Genomic DNA, 21,598 nt, shown 5'->3' with positions numbered 1-21,598 from the left:
CCGATAAATGATTCTGGGACAAGTGGATATTCGTATGGGAAAAAAAAATTTCCTACCTCACACTATATACAAAAATCATCTCTAGACTTAAAATGTGAAAGTCAACATTTAAAGCTTTTAGAATTAGTATAGGAGAATATCTTTATGACCTCAAAGGTAAGGAAAGAATTTTAAAACAAGATATAAAAAGTACCAACTATAAATGAAAAGGTTGCTACTTTGACTATATTAAAGTAAAGGATTTTTGTTCATAAAAGGATAGCATAAAACAAGCAAAAAAAAGCAAGGTACAGAGTGGGAGAGGATATTTGCCACACGTAATTAATAAACGACTAGTCTCCACAACATATGAAAACTCCTTCAAATCTGTAAGAGATAATTACATTGAAAAAGTGGGCAAAAGACTTGAATAGGGACTTTACCAAAGAAAAAATATAAATGACCAGTAAACATATGCAAATATGTTCAACCTCTTATTAATCAGGGAAATGAAAATTATAGGCACAGTGTGATACCATTAGCCATTCTCCAGAGTGGGTAAAATGAAACTGTTTGATTAACACCAGTTGTTGGTGAGGGGACTGCAAGTGGTGGGTTGGCGCATTCACTTTGGAAAGCAGTTTGGCATTATCTAGGAAAGTCAAAGATACATATATCCCATGACTGTTTTTCTAATGCCAGGTTGATGGCCTTAAAGATTCCCTAGGGTACATATATCAGAATATTCAAAGCAGTATTTTTCGTTATATTCCCACACTGAATGCAACACATCTATCTACAGTAGAATAAATAAATAAATTGTAGATCTTATGATGGGATACTTTACAGCGATGCAAGTGAACAAATTGCAGCTCTATTCAGCTATAATAGAGGAATCTCAAACAATATTGAGTGAAAGAAGTAAGGCATAGAAGAATACATACAGTATGATTCATTTATCTAAAGTTAAAAATCAGGCTAAATGAAAAATTATATTGTTTAAGGGATTCATACACAGGTGGTAAAACTAAAGAAAAGTAAAGAAATTATCACAAACGTCAGGATAGTGGATACTTACCCAGGATAGGTAAGATAGGTGGATAGTGGGGAGGGAGGAATATATGACCAAGTGGGGACAAGTAGCAAGGATTGGGAGAGTGGTGGGGAGAGGAGTTCTGGGAGTGATGGAAGTGCTTTATTTCTTGACCTGGGTGGTGGTAATCTAGGTTTTCCCTTAGTGATAATTCATTGAGATGTATATTTATGTCTTGGGTGCTTTTTGCTTATACTTTATATGTTAGATATACTTTATATGCTTGATATACATAAATGATATATAATAAAAATAAAGAGGAGTCCTGATAGTAGGAAATACTGCATCAGGATGATCATGTAAGAAGCTATTGTAGTTAATCTGGGTATAATGAAGATGTTAAGGGGGGACATCCCTGGTGGCGCAGTGGTTAAGAATCCGCCTGCCAATGCAGGGGACACGGGTTCGAGCCCTGGTCCGGGAAGATCCCACATGCCGTGGAGCAACTAAGCCCATGCACCACAACTTCTGAGCCTGCGCTCTAGAGCCCGGGAGCCACAACTACTGAGCCCACACGCCTAGAGCCTGTGCTCCGCAACGAAAGAAGCCACTGCAATGAGAAGCCCGTGCACTGCAACGAAGAGTACCCACTGCTCGCCACAGCTAGAGAAAGCCCAGGCGCAGCAACGAGGACCCAACGCAGCCAAAAATAAATAAATAAATATATATTTTTAAAAAAAGATGTTAAGGGGACAACATCGCTGGCACCTCTTTTTTAAAAATAATAATTAATTTTGGCTGCTCTGGGTCTTAGTTGCGGCATGCGGGATCTAGGTCCCCAACTAAGGATTGAACCCAGGCCCCCTGCATTGGGAGCACGGAGTCTTACCTGCTAGACCACCAGGGAAGTCCCTGGCACCTCTTTTTAAGAGAAGCTGCTGAGGCAAAACCCTGGTGACAGATAGTGGCCATGTTTTGTACCCTATTATCTTCATCCCTTTGACTACAGATAGGAATACATATACAGATGGTAAGACTATACAACAAAGCAGTGAAATGTTTATCACATATTCAGGATAATGGATACTTCTAGGCTTGAGCTGGGCACCTGATCCAGGAGTTATTGATAGGGAGGCACCCCTCTTCCTTGTCTTTTCATCTCCATAAAAAAGGCAACTTCTGTACAAAAGGGGTTATGTACTAATCAGATTTCCAGCTTCCTGAACAATGGAGACCAAAACTGGTTAGTTAGAGAGGAGTGTATTGAAAGGACATTGGATAGCTCACAAAATTGATGGAAAAGCTGAAGAATAAGGTTTGGAACATCGACAGGAGCCAAGGGAAATTAGACATCTAAAATTAGAGACCAAATCAATACACAGGAAGAATCTGGTTAGTATCTAACAACTTCTGTCATTGGCACAGCCACCATTGGGCATTGGATGCTGCCATTATTGTTTCCTCTGTCACCTCTGGAAAGATTCTAAACTGCCATTTACTTCTCTGTGTTATTCACTCCAGAGTCAAGGTTGTAGGTAGGAGCATATTGTTGGAAGTTGACATGCCCAAATTCTAGAGACAAGGCAGATGGGAAAGGGGCTATTTGCCCACACTTGAGCTTCTTTATTGGAATTACCTCCAAATAGGAAGTGTGTTTAGATACTGGGTGGCCAAAAATGAAAGACACCCATCACAGGAAATATCAGAAATAAACATATCTGGCCCCGCAGGGAGGAGGAAAGAGTAATATGATTAAGACCTGTGAAATTTATTGGGCCATGTTTTAACCGGGGGACGAGAGATTCTGTACAGTCAGGAAAGGCAGCCAGGCTGACTCTTACTTCTGCCCTGCAGTGTACCATTCTCTCTCTTTTCTAGTTTCTCTGCCTGTGATTGGGAATAGGGAGTAGGGTGTAATTCTGATCAGCCCTGTGCTACTGGCCAGGCTATCTTCAATTCAGGAAGCTGGAAGTCCAGATGTCAGCAATCTTCATGGTTGGTCACATACCCCAAAACATACCCTTATAGGGCTCTCTCTTTTTCTTTTATTATTTTTTTTGAAGTGTAGTTGATTTACAATGTTGTGCCAGTCTGCTGTACAGCAAAGTGACTCAGTTATACACATATAGACATTCCTTTTTCATATTCTTTTCCATTTTGGTTTATCACAGGATATTTAATATAGTTCCCTGTGCTATACCGTAGGCCCTTGTTGTTTATCCATCCTATATATAATAGTTTACATAAACTCCCAGTCCTTCCCCCACCCCCTTCCCCCCTGGCAACCACAAGTCTGTTCTCTGTGTCTGTGAGTCTGTTTCTGTTTTGTAGGTAGGTTCCTTTGTGCCATATTTTAGATTCCACATATAAGTGATACCATGTGGTATTTTTCTGACTTCACTTAGTATGATAATCTCTAGTTGCATCCACGTTGCTGCAAATGGCATTATTTCATTCTTTTTATGGCTGAGTAGTATTCCATTGTATATATGTACCACATCTTCTTTATCCATTCATATGTCCATAGACATTTAGGTTGTTTCCATGTTTTGGCTATTGTGAATAGTGCTGCTATGAACATAGGGGTACATGTATCTTTTTGAATTATAGTTTTGTCCAGGTATATGCCCAGGAGTGGAATTGCTGGATCCTATGGTAATTCTATTTTTAGTTTTTTGAGGAACCTCCATACTGTTCTCCATAGTGGCTGTATCAATCTACATTCCCACCAACAGTGCAAGAGGGTTCCCTTTTCTCCACACCCTCTCCAGCATTTGTTATTTGTAGACTTTTTAATGATGGCCATTTTGACCGGTGTGAAGTGGTATCTCACTGTAGTTTTGATTTGCATTTCTCTAATAGTTAATGATGTTGAGCATCTTTTCATGTGGAGGGCTCTCTGTTAATGGCCAGATGGGAGATGGTGCTGAGGTCATTCCCCACTTTCCTGAATTGTTATAGTTTCATTATCATACAAAACCCTGCAGAAAGGGAGGGGTGAGTGATAGGATTCAAACTCTAAATTCCACTCTAAACTTCCAGTTAGCCCATAGAATGGCCAGTGATATGACTAATATGAAAAGGTTATATCACATTATTCTTTTGAGAATTTGAGCTTGGGGAAACTGACACCTGAGCAGATGTGGAGAGAGGAGACCCTTTATGAGAGACTGTGAGATAGCTGCCTTAGTACTTGATGACTTTCTATGATCGGCTTCAGACCATAGGTCTCCTTATAAATGGTTAATAAACACACCAATGACGATAAATAACACTTATGAACAAATGATGATTAAAATGATGAGATAGACGCCCTCTACTTTTTTCTTCTTCAGAATGTCAAAGATAAAAATAATACTGTTAGCAGGGATATAAGGACATGGGTATTCTTAAACTTTGCTACTGAATGTACAGACTGATAGATACACTGTCTGGAAGGCAGCTTGACAATACATAGCAAAACCTTCAAACCATGAATGTCCTTTGACCCAATAAGTACACTTCTTGGAATTTATCTCAACTTTTTTTTTTAATTTTATTGAAGTATGGTTGATTTATAGTGTTGTGTTAATTTCTGCTGTACAGCAAAGTGATTCAGTTATATATATTCATTTCATATTCTTTTCCATTATGGTTTATCACAGAATATTGAATACAGTTCCCTGTACTATACAGTAGGACCTTGATTTTTTTTTTTTTTTGCAGTATGCGGGCCTCTCACTGTTGTGGCCTCTCCCGTTGCGGAGCACAGGCTCCGGACGCGCAGGCTCAGCGGCCATGGCTCACGGGCCCAGCTGCTCCGCGGCATGTGGGATCTTCCCAGACCGGGGCACGAACCCGTGTCCCCTGCATCAGCAGACAGACTCTCAACCACTGCGCCACCAGGGAAGCCCCTAGGACCTTGATTTTTAAAAAAAAATTTTTATTGGAGTATAGTTGATTTACAACGTTGTGTTAGTTTCTGCCGTACAGCAAAGTAAATCTGTTATATATGTGTGTGTGTGTGTGTGTGTGTGTGTGTGTGTGTGTGTGTGTGTGTGTATGTGTATGTGTATATCTTCACTCTTTTTTAGATTCTATTCCCATGTAGAGGACCTTGTTGTTTATCCATCCTATATATAATAGTTTGCATTTGCTAATCCCAAACTCCCAGTCTTTCCCTCCCCCACTCCCCTTCCCCTTGGCAACGACAAGTCTGTTCTCTGTCTGTGAGTCTGTTTATCTTAAGAAATTTAGGGTGTGAAAAAAGATTTAGTTAGTTATAAATGCTCATCACAATACTATTTACAGTATCAAACTGTTGTAAATAATCTAAATGTCCAGCAGTACAGACTGGTTAAATTATGATAGAGGTTTAAAATAGTATAATATTCAGACATTAAAAATGATTTTGCAGAAACTTACTTTCAAATGATTCAGCAAAAATAAAGTGTGTGTGTGTGTGTAACAGAGCACAAGTGTGAGAGAAATTGTGAGCAAAGGGCAAATGTGGAAAATGATCTGATTAAGACAAAAACTATAGCAGGTCAGAAATGTCTACTCTGCCTGCAAGCTAACAAGGTGGCCGGGCCCCCACCCCACACACTCTCGTATTTTCATGTATATTTTTCTTTCAGGGCCCAGCCGCAGCAAGGGGCTCCAGATTTTTGTCCCTGGAGACCATTACTGCCAATTCTTGGGGTCTTCCTCCCGAAGGACAGCCTCAAGGCATTGTTCTCTTTGTGACCCAGCCCAAGTTCCAGTACCCTGTGCTGAGGAAGCTGGCCTCTTCACCCAGGTCCCTCAATGAGGAAATGTTCTCTTCTTTTGAATACCATGGGGGACACACATGGTCTGGGGCCTGGTCCAGGTGGATGGAGTGTGGGGTTTCACAGGAAGAGGAGCAGGGCAGAGCTTGATCTCAGGGTGCACTTTGTGGCTTAAGGTATGTGTGTGGGGGTTAGTCTGGGTCCAGATAGAGGGGCAGGAAGAGGATGTATGTATATGTTTATATATTTAAAATAAAATATACATGTTATTTATATATATATTATACCGTTACATACACACACACACACACACACACACACACACACGCACACAAATAATGAGCCCTCTGAGCCACAAAACAAAAACAGTTTATCATTTATGGCAAAAGCAGCAGCCAGAGCAACATCTTATGTTGGTTACCAAGCCCCATCCACACAGGGCAACATAGTAAGGGCCAGATGGTACCTGCATATGCAGTGGGGTGCATTACAGGAGAGGAACCCTGTAATGGCATATTGGGGGTGGTACATTCTGATCCCCTTCAGCTCCTTATACAAATATTAGGAAACTCTGATCTTATATATGGCTGCTGGTGACCTGTCTCTCCTGCCCTCCAAAGAGAGAGAAACCTTGTCTTTATTCTAGAATGTAAGCCAGTCTTCTCCAAGACGGGAAGGAGAGGTCTTTATCTTTACTATTCTGAACATCTCTGGGAAGAGAAACATATCTAATCCTTACCCTACTGGAATGTCTCTGTAGGGGAGGAAAAAAAAAAACCCTTTATCCTCTACCCTCTTAGGTTCAGTGTCTGGGACCCTGCGAATTGAATGGATAAAACATTAACAGGAGAAAAAGGTTTACTTCATATACATGTGGGGGGCCTCACAGAAATGAAGTGAAAACCCCAAAGAGGTGGTCAGTCCCAGAGGGTTATATACCATTTTAACAAAGAGCAATAAATTTGTGGAGAAGTGACAAGACAAAGGAATGTGGGTTTAGGTTTTTATGGGCAGTAAATTGTGGGAAGGTAAACTTGTGGGGAAAATTAATGGAAGATAAGGGTTGTTTTTAGTAAAGTTTGTTATGTAGCTGCCACCTCTGGGCTGAGATGAGTTTAGAGTCAACTCGTGTCTGGTGATTAATTGTTATCCTGCTCTTCCTGATATATGAGAGAGGATGGGGACACATTCACAAAGAGAAATTTATGCCCTGCTTTTAGGCAAATAGGGGGAGGACAGAGAGCTTTTTCCGTATCTGCTGTTTCTCACTTGCCTTCAGCTCAAAATAGTCCTTATGCCAAAGTGGCATATTTGGGGGTGGTACATTTTGATCCCCTTCAGCTCCTTATGCAAATACTGGAATTGATTGTAAATGCTTTTGATCAGAAGACCTGAATTGTCCAGAAAAGTGAGATGTTCAGAGTGGATCATCTCCGAACAATATGGAGTGGATCATCTCCCAACAGTATTCTATTGAAAGGTTTAAGAGTGTTTATCAAACTATTCTATCAGTCTTTCTCCAAGTTTGAAAAAATTTTAAATAAAAAGTTGGGGAAATAATGCAGAGATGCATTTGATATGGAAATTGTTTAGAATATATTAAGTAGAAAAGTGGACTATACATGATGTGTACTAAGATCTTATTTTTAAAACAGGTATATCTGTCTATAGAGAGAAAAAATCTATAAGGGGATATACCAATATATTATTAGTGTTTATCTTTGGCTGAGTAAGGGCATTAGGTTTTTTGTTTTGTTTTTTCTTGCGGTACGCGGGCCTCTCACTGTTGTGGCCTCTCCCACTGCGGAGCACAGGCTCCAGACGCGCAGGCTCAGCGGCCATGGCTCACAGGCCCAACCACTCTGCAGCATGTGGGATCTTCCCGGACCTGGGCACGAACCCGTCTCCCCTGCATTGGCAGGCGGACTCTCAAGCACTGCGCCACCAGGGAAGCCCTAGGTTTTTTTTTTTTTAATGTTCTTTCTGTTTATATGTATTCTGCTTTTTTTTTTCCCCAATGAGTGGTTTTGTGAGTAAATTTTTTTCTTTTTTTTGAAATTTTTTTCTTTAAGTTTATCAAAAACGAATCCCTTTATGTCTTCTAATGAAGGTAGATAGCAGTGACATGTTGGTTTTTTCTCCCCCCATCTTGGATGTACTTAAATTGCCCTGCAAAGTGGGGAGGGAAGAGAGTGAAAGATAAAGAGAAGAGGAGAGAAACCTAGGAGAAGAGACAGGTCTGGGAGGATTTTTCAAATGAAATGCTGATCAATATGAATTCCCTTATTTACCTTACCTACCTTACAAAATCAGTAAATTATATTTTTGTGTGAGTTGAATTTTTTGGTGGCAAACTCAAAAGGAAGAGGAGACAACAGTAGTATGGGTTACATTTTGGGTGCTGCCTGGGATTTTCAGAGTAAAGTGCACTGCCTAGCTATATTTAGGTTAAATCATCGCCTAGAATAGTGGTTTTCAAACTGTTAAAGATTATTGAGGCCCCTAAAGAACTTTTATTTATGTGGTTTATAACTACTTTATATTATCCATATTAGAAATCAAAACTAAGAAAAATTTAAAGCACAAGAATATGTAAGCTGTCAGAGTGATGACATTATCACACATCATGACACCAAAAGTAAAAGCAACAAAAGCAAAAATAAACAAATGGGACTATATCATACTAAAAATCTTCTGTTACAGCAAAGGAAACCATCAACAAAATAAAAAGGCAACCTACTGAACGGGAGAAAATGTTTGCAAATCCTATATCTGATGAGGAATTAATATCCAAAATATATAAAGAACTCATACAACTCTATAGCAAAAAAACAATCCAATTAAAAAATGGGGGCTTCCCTGGTGGCACAGTGGTTGAGAGTCCGCCTGCCGATGCAGGGGACATGGGTTCGTGCCCCGGTCCGGGAAGATCCCACATGCCGCGGAGCAGCTAGGCCCACGAGCCATGGCCGCTGAGCCTGCGCGTCCAGAGCCTGTGCGTCCAGAGCCTGTGCTCTGCAACAGGAGAGGCCACAACAGTGAGAGGCACGCGTACCGCAAAAAAAAAATAAAATGAAAAATGGGCAGAAGATCTGAATAGACATTTTTTTTCCAAAGAAGACATACAGATGACCAACAGGTACCTGAAAAGATGCTCAGCATCGTTAATCATCAGGGAAATGAAAATCAAAACCACAATGAAGCATCACCTCCCGCCTGTTAGAATGACTTTATCAAAAAGACAAGAAAGAACAATTGTTGGCAAGGACGTGGAGAAAAGGGAACCCTCGTGCACTGTTGGTGGAAATGTAAATTGGTGCAGCCACTATGGAAAAACGTATTGAGTTTCCTCAAAAAGTTAAAAATATAACTATATGATCATATAACTATATGATCCAGCAATTCCATTTCTGTGCATTTATCTGAAGAAAATGAAAACACTAACTAGAAAAGATATATGCACCCCCAGGTTCATTGCAGCATAATTTACAATAGCCAGGATATGGAAACAACCTCAGTGTCCATCAACAGATAATGGATAAAGATGTGTTTATATATATATATAAAATCTCCATAAAAAAGAATGAAATCTTGCCATTTGTGACATGGATGGACTTCGAGGGCGTTATGCTAAGTGAAATAAGACAAAGAAGGCCAAATACTGTGTGACATCTCTTGTATGTGGAATATAAAACAACAACAACAAGAACAACAAAAACCCAACCAACATCATAGATACAGAGAACACGTTGATGTTCTCTGTGTTGGGATTGTTGCCCGATCCCTGTGTTTTCTGAGTTGCTCCTTCTCACTCTCAGTTGTGCCTGTTGTCCACCAATCTACAGCTTCTCTAGTCTAACTTTATTTATTTATTTTTTTCCCTCTGGTCTAACTTTAAAAGACCCCTTTTCCTGCCAGCGTTCGAGGAGAGACTGTCAGAGGGCCTGTGGGCTAAAGGAGGAGATGGAGGGGGGACAGTCAGTCTAATTCCTCTGTTTTTTGCCTTGTTCTGTGGTAGGACTCAGCTTGCTTTTTGACGCTTTCTTGCCTGAAGATGCTTGCAGAGTGGAAAAAGTTGAAATTACTTACCAGTCTATCCCAAAATTTTGTCAACAACTCAAGTCTAATATATCACCTCTCTTATTCTTTGCCCTGTGGGTTTAATGCCTTTACTTTCATTTTAGTGAGGTTTTGGGAGGCAGGAGATAAATTCAGGTGTCTGATCCGCCACGTATGACCACTAGCCTCAATTTAGTTTCCATAGAAACAGCTTCTCCTCCCTTTAGCACCCCATTTTTATTGATTTATATAATAATTAAATTATGTAATTACAGTTGTACAACTGGCATAAAGAAGTTTAAGAACAAATCCAATTGACTCTTGGTAAATACTACTACTCAGTGGCCATCAGTTAGTAGAACAGAAGTGTGTGGGCTCCAGTTCATTTATTTTACAGAAAGAATGAAAATTGTGGTTAAGTCGGGCAAGTTGGATTAAATGGAAATTAGTTAACTGAGCTTCTACATTAAATAAATGAATATAAGACATTCATTAACAGGGTGCATTTTATTTCTGTTTTATTTTTTAACATCTTTATTGGAGTATAATTGCTTTACAATGGTGTGTTAGTTTCTGCTGTATAACAAAGTGAATCAGCTATACATATACATACACCCCCATATCTCCTCCCTGTTGTGTCTCCCTCCCACCCTTCCTATCCCACTCCTCTAGGTGGACACAAAGCACCGAGCTGATCTCCCTCATTAACTGGGTGCATTATTAAAAGTCTAAATGATTTGGCTTCTTGTACAACCAATTTAACTTTAAATGACTTTCTCTGTCTTTAAAAACTCCTTGAGCAAGCAGATGCCTTTCCAGTTTGAGGCTCTTTTCTGTACTTTGAACATGGGTACTATTGATGTGTTCAGACTGACTTCCTGGACTCTGGACCCTTGTCTGTCCTAACTCCTATGTATCCCATCCTACTTCTGCATTGATTTCCTGGTTGGACTTTTGACCTGCATTGACCTCAGTGCATCAGTGAGTTGATACCTTACATTCCTTTTGAGGCTCCCCTTCATAGGTACATGGTTCCCTCAGTCTCTAACCTTTTAGGCTTCTTCAGAGTAAAACTGACTTGCCTTCCTATTGGCCTTCTTCTCTGCAGGAAGTCAGGTTTCAGCTTCTGTGCTCTAAGTAAGTTACCCGCTCATCTGTTTGCTTTCCGTCTTTCAAATTTCTGGTATTTTTCATCTTTCTTCTCCCATATTTGTCTTTGAGGGGTTTATAGCTTTAAAAAAAAGTATTCCTTCACTCTCGGTTTAATGGGGTTCTGAAGAGAACGGTTACTGCTTGTCTTCTGGAGTTCATGTTTGGTCTTCTCTCGACTATGGTAGCTTCCCATTTTCTAAACCTTTAATCTCTTGATTCTCCAGAAAATAGGAGCATTTTGAGCTTTCTAGACAACTTAAAAAAGGTGTCTACCTAGTCTTTTCCTGGAACTGCCTAGCAGGGCCCTATTTGTTCTGTGGTTAATATACTGCCAGAAACAAGTCAATGTGAATTAGCTTTTGTAAATATAAATTAAAAATTAGAGAACTTTTGGGGATTAAAGGTTAAGTGTGAGTTTAAAGTCAAGCCAACTTTGAGAAATTTCCTCTTGATTGGAAAATAAGGCTCATAAGGTCAGATGAGCTTTTCTCTTTTGACTATGAAGAAGAGAGTATTTAGAGACTGGAAGTTAAAACTTTTCCGGAGACCAAGAAGGCAGTTGTAGCATTTCCTAAACTCACAGCAATTGTGTTTCATACAGCTGTATGTGCACTTTCAGTTACAAAGATGTTTCTCCGGAGGTGGGTGGAATTTCAATAATTCTTCCCATCTTTCATTAGTGTATAACTTTTCCACTTATTTGTTTTGTTTCTACAGAAGTATTATCAGTTCCTTGCGGGTAGAGGATGTTCCTGACACATCTTAGCATCTCCGAGTGCTAAAAGAATAGAGCTGACCGTAAGGATCAGGTACTGTGCATGAGCTCTTTTAATTTTTATAACGATCTGTGAAGGAGGAAATATAATTTCTCTAATTTTATAGGTGAGGAAACTGAAGCACAAGCTACACAACTCCAGTGAGAAGCAGAGCTGGAACTGATTCCACTTGGCTGATTTCCCAGGTCAGCTAGATCCTACCCCTCGTATCCTGCAGTGCTTGCTTTCAGTGAACAGGTGAGATGCTTTCTGGAGAGACAGATCTGGGACTTCATGGAGCTTACAGAATAGGCTGTATGACTGCTTGCTAATAAATGCCTGTTGAATCTGACCAGAGGCTATTGGTCATTGTAACATACCATCTGGAGCAAGACTGTGGAGAAGCCCTATAGCTTAACCTGTCTCTTAACTGTTGGAAGCTACTGATGTCTGCCCAAAAGAAGCTAATAATAAAGAATTGACTTTTAGGTTAATTTGTAACCTTCTTCTTCCTTAGTTATCTCCAGCTGGAAGAAATCTAGTCCCAGAGAGTCAAATAATGATGTCTTGTGAAGATTTATCATGTACTTCTGTGTGGTCACTACTGGGGCTGTGGTCTCTGACATGAAGCCCTCCTTGCAATGTACAAGCATTTGGAACACCGGTAAGGCCTATGAGCTAAAATTTCAAACAACCAGCAGTTAGAAACTGACTGTTGTCTCCAAGTGCTGTAGATCTCCTGGGTATTTCCAGTTCCAATGGGAAGGGAGTTATGATCAAAGCCACTAAGGTTAAAATGACTGTAGCTATCAGGATGGCCCCTCCCCCTTCCTTTTGGTTCACTGTCGGGGAAATCTTGCCCCAGGGATGCTGTCTCTTTCTCTGCTATCTCAGTTGTCCCTGTTGGATGCTCCCCTGTCTCAAGTAGCTACAAGTGCCAAAAACACCAGAGATTTTTTTGCCTAACTGGTTGCTTCATATCACAAGTAATCTGGTAATTGCTTGTGAATTGCAGGTCTCTATTTCGATTTTGTGGTGAGAAGCACAGAACTGGTACTTTTAAAATATCTTAAAAAGTGAAAAAATATATGAATGTAAATAATCAAACACAATAACGTAAGTATTGAGTTTGTGTTATCCAATATGATTGATGAAACTATAGACCATACTTTCCAGACTGATTTCACGCAAACTTTTGTTTTAATTTCACAATTTGAAAAGTGATATGCATAGTTAAGGTAAAATTTGGAGTTTCTCTTTTCCTCCTAGTCCATCTAAAACAGTGCTGTCTAATAGAACTTTATAGACCGTTTTAATCTGTGCTGTCCAATAAGATAGCCAGCCACTAGTCACATGTGATTATTGAGCACTTAATGTGGCTAGTGCAGCTGAGGAACTGAATTTTAAATTTTATTTATTTTCATTAATTTAAATTTAAAGTCACTGGTGAGTCATGGCTACCATATTGGTCAGAATAGATCTAGAATACAGTGATGACCTTATAACAGGATAGTCTAGGCTATGTTACAGCCACAAAGAATGCTAAAATCTTGGGGGTTTATAAGAACAAAGATTTATTCCTTGCTTGTGTTATGTACTCATTTGGGATTGGCTTGGGACCTAGGTGGATAAAGTAGCCACCATCTGACATGTTGCCAGTCACTATGGAGAGTCTTGCACCAGTACTTAAATTCTCTGGACCAGAGGGGATGAACATCACTTCTGCTTCTACCTCGCTGACTGGAATTAGTCACACAGCCCCATCTCCCATCTCACACAGGGAGTCAGGAATGTGGTCCTAGTCATGTGCCAGGGGGCAAAGAGCCTCAGTAATGACTGTCACAGACATTAGCTTCCCTTTTGAAATACAGAGGCATTCCCAAGGGTTAAAGAAAGTAGTATTACCTGTGTTTTCTTGAAAAGTGGAGAGTTGAGTTTCTTTAGAATTCAGTTATTCTTTAGCTCATTGATACTCATTAGCACAGATGTATTAAAAGCACAGATTTTATTAAAATGTGTAGAACTCAAACTAAGTTAGAGCTGACAACAGTCAGCATGTCTTTTTAGTTATACATAGAAATTCATTTAATATGAAGCTCTGCGATGTAAGGAATAATCAGTGGATTGTTTTTTATATGTTTGGGAAGAGAATGGAATGGAAGGAGATTATTTGTTTTCTTTCAGAATATAAGGTACATTTTTCACTAGCAAGGAATAAAAAGTCCTTTAAAAATAATAATTTCCTCACTAGGAACATTTGTGGATTGTGGTTGCCTTAAAAAAATGAAACAATTTAAATATTACCTGGACAATGGATTCTTTCAGTCAAAAGTGGAATCATAGAATCATCTAGTCTAACATTTAATAGTATGTCTTGATTCTTTCTAGAATATCTACAGTATTGTTTGAATACTCGAGACCTGGGGGGCCCCACCATCTGATATCTGAAAACAGACTTCCTGTGAAGCAGGAGTGATGGTTTCCTGAGAACAAATGCTTCACTATCAAGACATGGAAAGATAGCACTCGGCTGCTAGTAACAAATTGCACCAAAGTTACAAATGCAGACCAAGCCTTGGTAAATATTAATGACGATGATGATTTTGTGACCTACTAAAAATGTCAGATTTTAGCATTATGAGCGTACCTACTAGAATGTAATTGAACCAAAATGATGCTCGAGGGAAATTTTGAAGTAAATGTGCAAATTAGGCTACCTAGTATAAACTAGAAGTGCCTAAGTCATTCTGTTCCTTAGTAAAGCACAACCAAGTAAGCCTTTTTTTTTTTTGGCTGCTCTGCGAGGCATGTGGAATCTTAGTTCCCTGACCAGGTATCGAACCCATGCCCCCTGCAGTGGAAGCGTGGATTCTTAACCACTGGACCACCAGGGAAGTCTCTCCCAGCATGTAAGCCATTTATGCAGCAGAGCATTTGTTTTTAGTTTCTGACATCTGTTTGGGTCGTCTACAACTGGTGGCATGGAAGGGAAAAGAAGGCGGCAAAGACTGAACAAACAGCATGCACTGTGGTAGCCTTTATTTAAAAATTGTGAGCTAACTACAGTTGTAGTGTTCTCATTTACCATTCTGATGGCATAATAAACTGGGAGAACATAAACACAACTTCAAGAAGGCATCAAAAAACCTGTAAACAAACATACACACCACGCATGCGCGCACATATACAGCATACATGCACACAAAGATTATAGTCTAAACACAATCAAAAGTGATGAAGAAAAGCTTTGAATGCTCTAAATCAAATTTTAAAACACTTTAATTATAATAAACTGTGGCAATACTGTGGCTATATGAAAAATGTTGTAACTGCTTAAAAAGCAAAAAGAAAAATACTGGCAATTTGAAACTAGCAGCAAGAAGCAGATAAAAATAGAATGGAAGATAACATAAGACTAAGTAACATCAAAATTCTAACGTTGATACTGTGTAGGATTGCACTGAAGTAATTTAAAATTAGTTCTTAAGGAACTCGCAAAAAGTCCCTTGAAATATTAAACTGCTGCGCTTTACAAACAGTGGAAAAGAAAAAAGTATTTGGAATGTTACACACACACAGAGGAAATGTATTAAGCATATCAGTTTATGGTCTTTGTTTATGCCCTTCAAAAAGTTTTATAAAGAAAAATTTAAGTGCCAATGTAGTGAAAGAAAGTTAAAAATTCCTAAAGATGCAAGTCTGAGTGCATTTATCAGGTTAAGAATATATTTCAAGCTCGGGGGGCAAGGCATGATTGATGCACATTCAAGAAGGAAAGTCTCGTGGAATCCATAAGGTAAGTAGAGTTCTCTGGAGCACTTTTAAAAATGAAGGTATATTAAACTCAGACTATCCTGAATGAGATTCCAAAGTATGTGGAGTTCTATAGCTGAAATCTATTTCATAGTGGCCAATAAATAATTAAGACTAACTTTTCAGCAAACTGTTTTTTCATACATTCAAACACAAAAATCTTTACCACACATGCAGAGCTGATATTCTAAAACAGCGCAGGTATGAATCCTGGTTTCAGAAAAACACATTAACAAGGATTTTTTTTCCATAGGTACCTGTAGAAATCTTCAAAGAGGGGATAAGTTGATTTCCTACTGATTTTGGAAGAAAGGAGATTCTGTTTTTCCTAAGGAAGCCAGTCATCCATGAGCAGGAGACGTGTCTTCAGAATCTAAGAAGTGTAATGTCCCTAATGCTTAAACTCATGGCAAGTCCAGATCCAGAAAAACTGGCAGGTAGAACAGGGGATGGAAATGAAAAGTTCAAATGTCTATAGTATACTTTGGAAATATTGTGCCTTGTAAGTTAAAATGGCTCAACTGCCTGCAGAATGAAGTGCTACAGGACTGGAGGAGACCTGGTTCTCTGGAGTAGGAGCTGGGAGAGACCCCCATCTCCAGGGACCCTCTGGGCAGGGCTGTGACCTTGTTTTTTCATGAGTACTTTCAGTTGGAGAATTTATATGACTTTGTCCAGATAAAGCTTCCTTATGTTACTTTTTCTCTAAAATTGGTTGGTCAGGCAAGTTACTGGTGATTTCCCAAAATGAAATCTAGTTGTACTAGAATCTTAAGGTGCCAGCTAATTTAAATTAATGCCCCTCAGTAATGCTGCTGGGTATCAACCACTATTGCTGAAGAATCAACCCCCAAATGACCTAACTAAGTAATCTATCACACTAGGTGCTTTTACTGTCTTGGGTTTTTTGAGCTTTAGAGAGATAGTCTGTAATATGACTTAGAAACTGCTTCTCTCTGGCTTTGTTTCATTCTTCCTCCTCTTCTTCTTCCCCTTCTCCTTCTCCTTCTTCCATGGTTTCCACAATGAGCTCTGCTGTGCAGGTGGCTTCTCCAAGACTGTTGACAGCCTTGCAAGTGTACTTGGCATCATCATCCCCGCAAACATCACTGATGATTAAAGAGCAGTTCCCATCCTCATCATAGTCTATCTGGAAGTGGCGGGACTCCCTGATTGACTGGTCATCTTTGAACCAGACGACCTCAGGGTCTGGGTATCCTGTATCACAGGGAGGGAACACAAGTTGCAGAAACTATTATTTAAAACTTCTTATCAGTTCATGCAAACTCTTGAGCTACCTCTATTGATTAAGGGGGTAAAGGGGAAAAAAATTATGATGTTGGCTTTTACCATCTATTTTGATATTTACATTTGAATAGGGGCATGTATTGTAAACACTAATATCTGAAACGCCACATAAGGTATTGTACAGGCATCCCGTTCCCCACCCATGTAGGGCTTGTACCACCTCCCACCTTAACACAGATATAGATAACTCCCCGGAACCCTGTCCCAGTTCCAACCACATGCCTGGAGCTAAATATCTTCTTGGATTAAAAGAAAACTTTTTTTTATCTTGTATAAAAGAACTTAAATAAATTTAAATAAAAAAATAAGAGTTAGAAAAAATGGGCACAAGGGATCTTTTGGGGGTGATGGAAATGTTTAAAAATTGGATTGTGGTAATGACTGCACAATTCTGTAAATTTCTAAAAATAATTGAATTGTATACTTAAAATGGGTGAATTTTATGGTGTATAAATTATAATTCAAAGATGATAACAGACCTGTAAAACATAAATTAGAGGAACTGGCGATACTGCTAGGAAAAAGAAAGCAGTATTTGTCTTAGTTTGGTCCAAAGACAGACTCATTCGTCTCATTTATGCATTAGTCATGTTGCTGCAAAGTTCAGCATTAAAATATATATGTTTTATGCCTTTAAAAACATAATAATACTAACTGACTTGTTTTTAAACTTTGGAGAAGTAGTTTTACAGGACAAAATTGTAGCCCCAGCTAGAATACAAATTACACATAAGAATTCTAACATTCTTTTCAAGTAGAATTTTGTTTTTAACAAACAGCATCCATATGCTTTAATTTCTCCTCAGCACTCCAAAGTAATGCAAATACCAAGAAAAGAATCCCAAAGAGAAAAGTAAGCAAAAAGATAATTATTATGAAATAATATTTTCTAAAAAATAAAGGAAAAAGTAAAGAACTTAAGACCCAAAGACAGTGGTGATGGTGAGAGCTACAAGCAGTGGCCCAGAACTCTCAGCAGAACCCCCAATCTGAGCACTTCCACACTAGCAAAGGCAGCACATCCACTTTTTTTAAAAAATTGAATGAAAAAAGAGAAAGATTATGGTAGGCGAGGCATTTGTAAGGCATCTTGGTAATATAGTGATGCAGGAGAAAAATTGTTTTTTCATTCCTTCCTTTGGGTTACTTTACCCAAAAGGCATTATCTAGCCATACTGCTGGAGAATCTTACAAAGTGGGAGGCATGGTTCGTTATCACTGCTGTCCTGTGCTATGCTGCCTTGGGGAAGTTGGTCTGACCGAAATGGGAGATAGCCCTCCACTATGGTTGGCACACAACAGTCACAGACCTGAAGCAAAGAGGCCTGTCTTGTCTTGCTACTTATCTTTCTAGAATGTTGCAGTCTGTTGAGACTGAAATGCTATGTGTCACCAACACTGCTAACTTCTAAGGTGCTATGCTAAGATCCCTTAGGGTCCCTTGAGCTCTAACAACTCACTCTGGCCACGTTATTTCTAGCAGGCAGAGAAACATGGGGAAGACAGCACAGGGGCCTGGATCCCAACTTCCCTCAGTTTAAAGTCACACCGCAGGCTGTCTCTGCACTTACCAGTTCCACAACTTTTCCCTTGACTCCATGACATCTTTAAAAGACTTGAAAGGTTTCCCCTTTCCACATGTTATCTCACAGTCTCCAGAGCCACTCAAGGCATTAGACACTGTCTTACAGATGAGGACTAGAGGCTCAGAAGAGCTAAATCACCGCCCAAGGTCACAAAGCCCAGTGATTAACAGCAGAGCTGTCTTCTCTGCATCCTATGCTCTGTGCCAGCCTTCCTTTGAGAGCCTTTGGTGGGCAGTTCACATGCTTCCCATAAGCTTGCAAAGCTCATTTCATTAAGCACATTCCATAGCCAAATAGGTCCATGATAAACCACTTTTAACTTGGGTCTAGTGGCTGATGTAAGTAGGTGAAATATCCGATGTGCCCTCAGTGAGTCACTGAATGGCCCTAATCTTAAGCAGGTAGAGTGGGGCAGTGGGCCAACTCCTCCTGACCCATTTTCCCTCACAGCCTGGCTGCCCCAGAACTGACATTCTGCCAAGGGCACACAGTAGGGGCCCACCAGCCAACCATACCCCTTTTGTAGGTAAGGGAAGAACAGCTACAAACTTACCTTCGATCTTGCAGTCAAATCTAGCAGCACTTCCCTCCACAACTTCTAAATCACGAATGGTCTTAGAAAAGTAGGGTTTTACATGGGGCTTTTCCTCAGCGACAGCCTCAAGGAAAGCTTGGGAGACATCTTCTAGAAGACAGGGAAGAGGACATGGTAATTTCTTTATTCCTTGTTCTCTCCTCTTCCCTGGTTTAAAAAAGCTGACTTTTTTTTTCTTTTTTAAGTTGTTATAATTTAGCAAATAATGGCGCTTAGAGGACTGAATCATAAGCACACCTTTCTCCTGGGGACTGGCTGGCCTGCTGCCAAATGATTTTGGCAGAAGAGAGAACTGTGACCAAACTGGGGAAATGTTTGGACTCCCTCCCTTATGCTGACACACTGAAAAAGGAAATAATCTTTTAAAAAGTTATCTGGCTGCATTTCATGCTGCTTCAGGATTCAGTTGAGGGTATCGAAGAAGGACGGAAGCACGCCAGCCCACCTGATCTCTGTACCCCCTCTGCCCTCCTCTGGAAGCAGCAGGCCCTTTATCTGCTCCTTGGAAGGGAAGGGCCAGGTCCTAGAGGCATCTTCGATTTGCCAATAGCTCTATTCTCCACACGGATACTGCCTTCACAGTGTATGACTATGGACCAGGGTTTGGGATTGGTCCAGGGAAAAGCTGTAACTTTGAGTGGCTCCTGATCCTCTCCTTCCCCTTCAGGCTATTTCTGGGTCACCTGGAGAGTGGCAGGGCTGGAGCAGGAGGGACCAGGCCCACGTGCAGCAGGCTCGGTCCCCGGCTGCATCAGAGCAGCTCAGCAAGCAGCCTCACCGATTACCCTGTCTTACGCACAAAGGGAGCTAGACTCAGCTTCTCACCTTTGGATACCAAAAGCATCAGGCAGTGGGAGGTGGAGGAGTGTCTCAGGCGAAATGAGGCACCTCAGGATAAGGGCCAGACCCTACATGCATCTGAAGCAGGAAGAGGCCGAGGCCTTCACTGAGGAGATGGATGGGGCAGCACCTCAAAGACGGTGGGCAAGTAACTAACCCTGTTGGTCTCTAGGAGGGGCCCTGCCAGTCACTGTCTACCCAGTTCAAACGACATATTTCAGCATCATGAAAAATAGCAAACAAATACGGACTATATGAGTCAATTTTTGTTTAAAAGGAAAACGCAAAGACACGTTAAAAATGGATATTTTTTAAAAGTACACTGCTATATGTGATTTTTATTTTGTTTGCCTATTATACAAGCATCGCTTTTGTAATGAGAAAAACGAGACTTTTAATAAAGCCTTTGCTAATTCTTATGTAAAATATAGGGAAAAGATTAGCAGAGATCATCTAGTTCTATTAGACAAATAATAACTTTCCTTCTGAAAATAGTTAAACCTAAGGTGAAACAATTAAAGAATAATTACTACATTTAATAATTATTGTCAGGGCAGTGTAAAAGTAGTTTCAAATTTTTCCTTGTAGGTTGTATTATTAAAAAACCCAACCCCCCCACCTTAAGAAAAAAAAACCTCTAAATGCCTCTCCATCCCCCAACCCTTCCTTTGTCACCATCTGGCTGGAGAAAATCTTCCTGGAGCTCCTTACCTTCAGACTCTAGTTTTTCTGCATTGAGTGGGCTGGTTGGTGACCCTGTTGAAGATTTCCTGCCACTGAGCCCTGAGATCATTGCCATAGAGGAGAGTCTTCCAATGGCTCTCACAGCATTGCCCGTTTTCTGGAAAACAGACACTGGCGTTGGACTCAGGCAGTTGTCACTGGTTCGAGCTGAGCAGCGGGGCTCAGGGAGAAGAGCCCAGCCCAGGAGAAGCAGCTGTCCTTGAAACAAGGGCCTCCTGAGTGCCGAGGCTCTGCAGAGGAGTGAGCCCAGCCTTGCTCTGCTCAGCACTATCAGCGTGTCAGAAGATGTTCGGAGAATGGAATGGGGCCTGCAGCCGATGTGTGCGTTAATGTGACTAAACAAGGTCAACATGAGACAAAAACCCTTTTCATACTGTGCTTCAACTCCCATAAAAGGGATAGTTTATATAAAGCAACTGCAGGCTGAGACGGCTCCAAAGACTTAACTGCTGACAGGGCCCAGTGGAGGCTGTTTCTCATAAAACAATGCTAGTGATAGGATTTTAATTGGCCGAGAGAACAGTTACTACGGATCCCACAGGTCCCATTGGGAAAAGAAAAAAAAAAAAAAGGCCTTCTCTTGACCATAGGCAAGTCACTTAACCTCCCTGGGCTTCAAGTTTCCTTCTCTGTATAAGGAGGGGGTTGGACAGGATGATCTCCAAGGTCTCATTTAGTTCTGTTTATGATTCAGATACCTAAGAGATTTCGAGAAATACTCTGGCTGGCCCCAGCACAAGTCTACAGTGAAGTTCTTCCCTGATGTACACCCAGCATCAAAAAGCAGCACCCAAAGAAATGAAAAGCACAGCACTTTGCTTTTCTTAGTCAAGGCACCTTGGGAGAGGACAGAATTTTTACTGAAAAAGATGCCAGGACTTGAAAATTTTCTTTGCATTGTGAAAATTCTACCAAGCATAGGATTTAGGTTAAGAAGTCCCCAATAAGACACATTGTGTCTGTGTTTCTCACCTTTAAGTAAAGAT

General features: G+C 40.3%; 1 protein-coding gene across 9 annotated transcripts in view; it reads right to left on the bottom strand.

The window, feature by feature from the left end:
- Nucleotides 1-14,748: 14,748 nt before the first annotated feature.
- The window catches only part of MYLK (myosin light chain kinase), a 178,841-nt gene continuing 171,991 nt past the window's right edge, over nucleotides 14,749-21,598 (bottom strand). For 4 of the 9 annotated variants that reach the window (XM_065876030.1, XM_065876031.1, XM_065876035.1 and 1 more), the window contains 3 exons: nucleotides 20,580-20,709; nucleotides 18,987-19,118; nucleotides 16,443-16,757 (listed from right to left, as the gene is read on the bottom strand). In XM_065876030.1, the coding sequence (XP_065732102.1) occupies nucleotides 16,507-16,757; nucleotides 18,987-19,118; nucleotides 20,580-20,709 (513 nt within the window). In that variant the 3' untranslated portion in view covers nucleotides 16,443-16,506. Of the gene's footprint in view, nucleotides 16,758-18,986; nucleotides 19,119-20,579; nucleotides 20,845-21,598 lie in introns of those variants that run through there. The other 5 variants (XM_065876033.1, XM_065876034.1, XM_065876036.1 and 2 more) reach the window with 2 other exon arrangements.

The sequence above is a fragment of the Phocoena phocoena genome, chromosome 4 (genome assembly GCF_963924675.1).
Source record: "Phocoena phocoena chromosome 4, mPhoPho1.1, whole genome shotgun sequence".
Classification (NCBI taxonomy): domain Eukaryota; kingdom Metazoa; phylum Chordata; class Mammalia; order Artiodactyla; family Phocoenidae; genus Phocoena; species Phocoena phocoena.
Note: the sequence above shows the minus strand (reverse complement) of the source record. Positions and strands in the feature narration are given on the sequence as shown.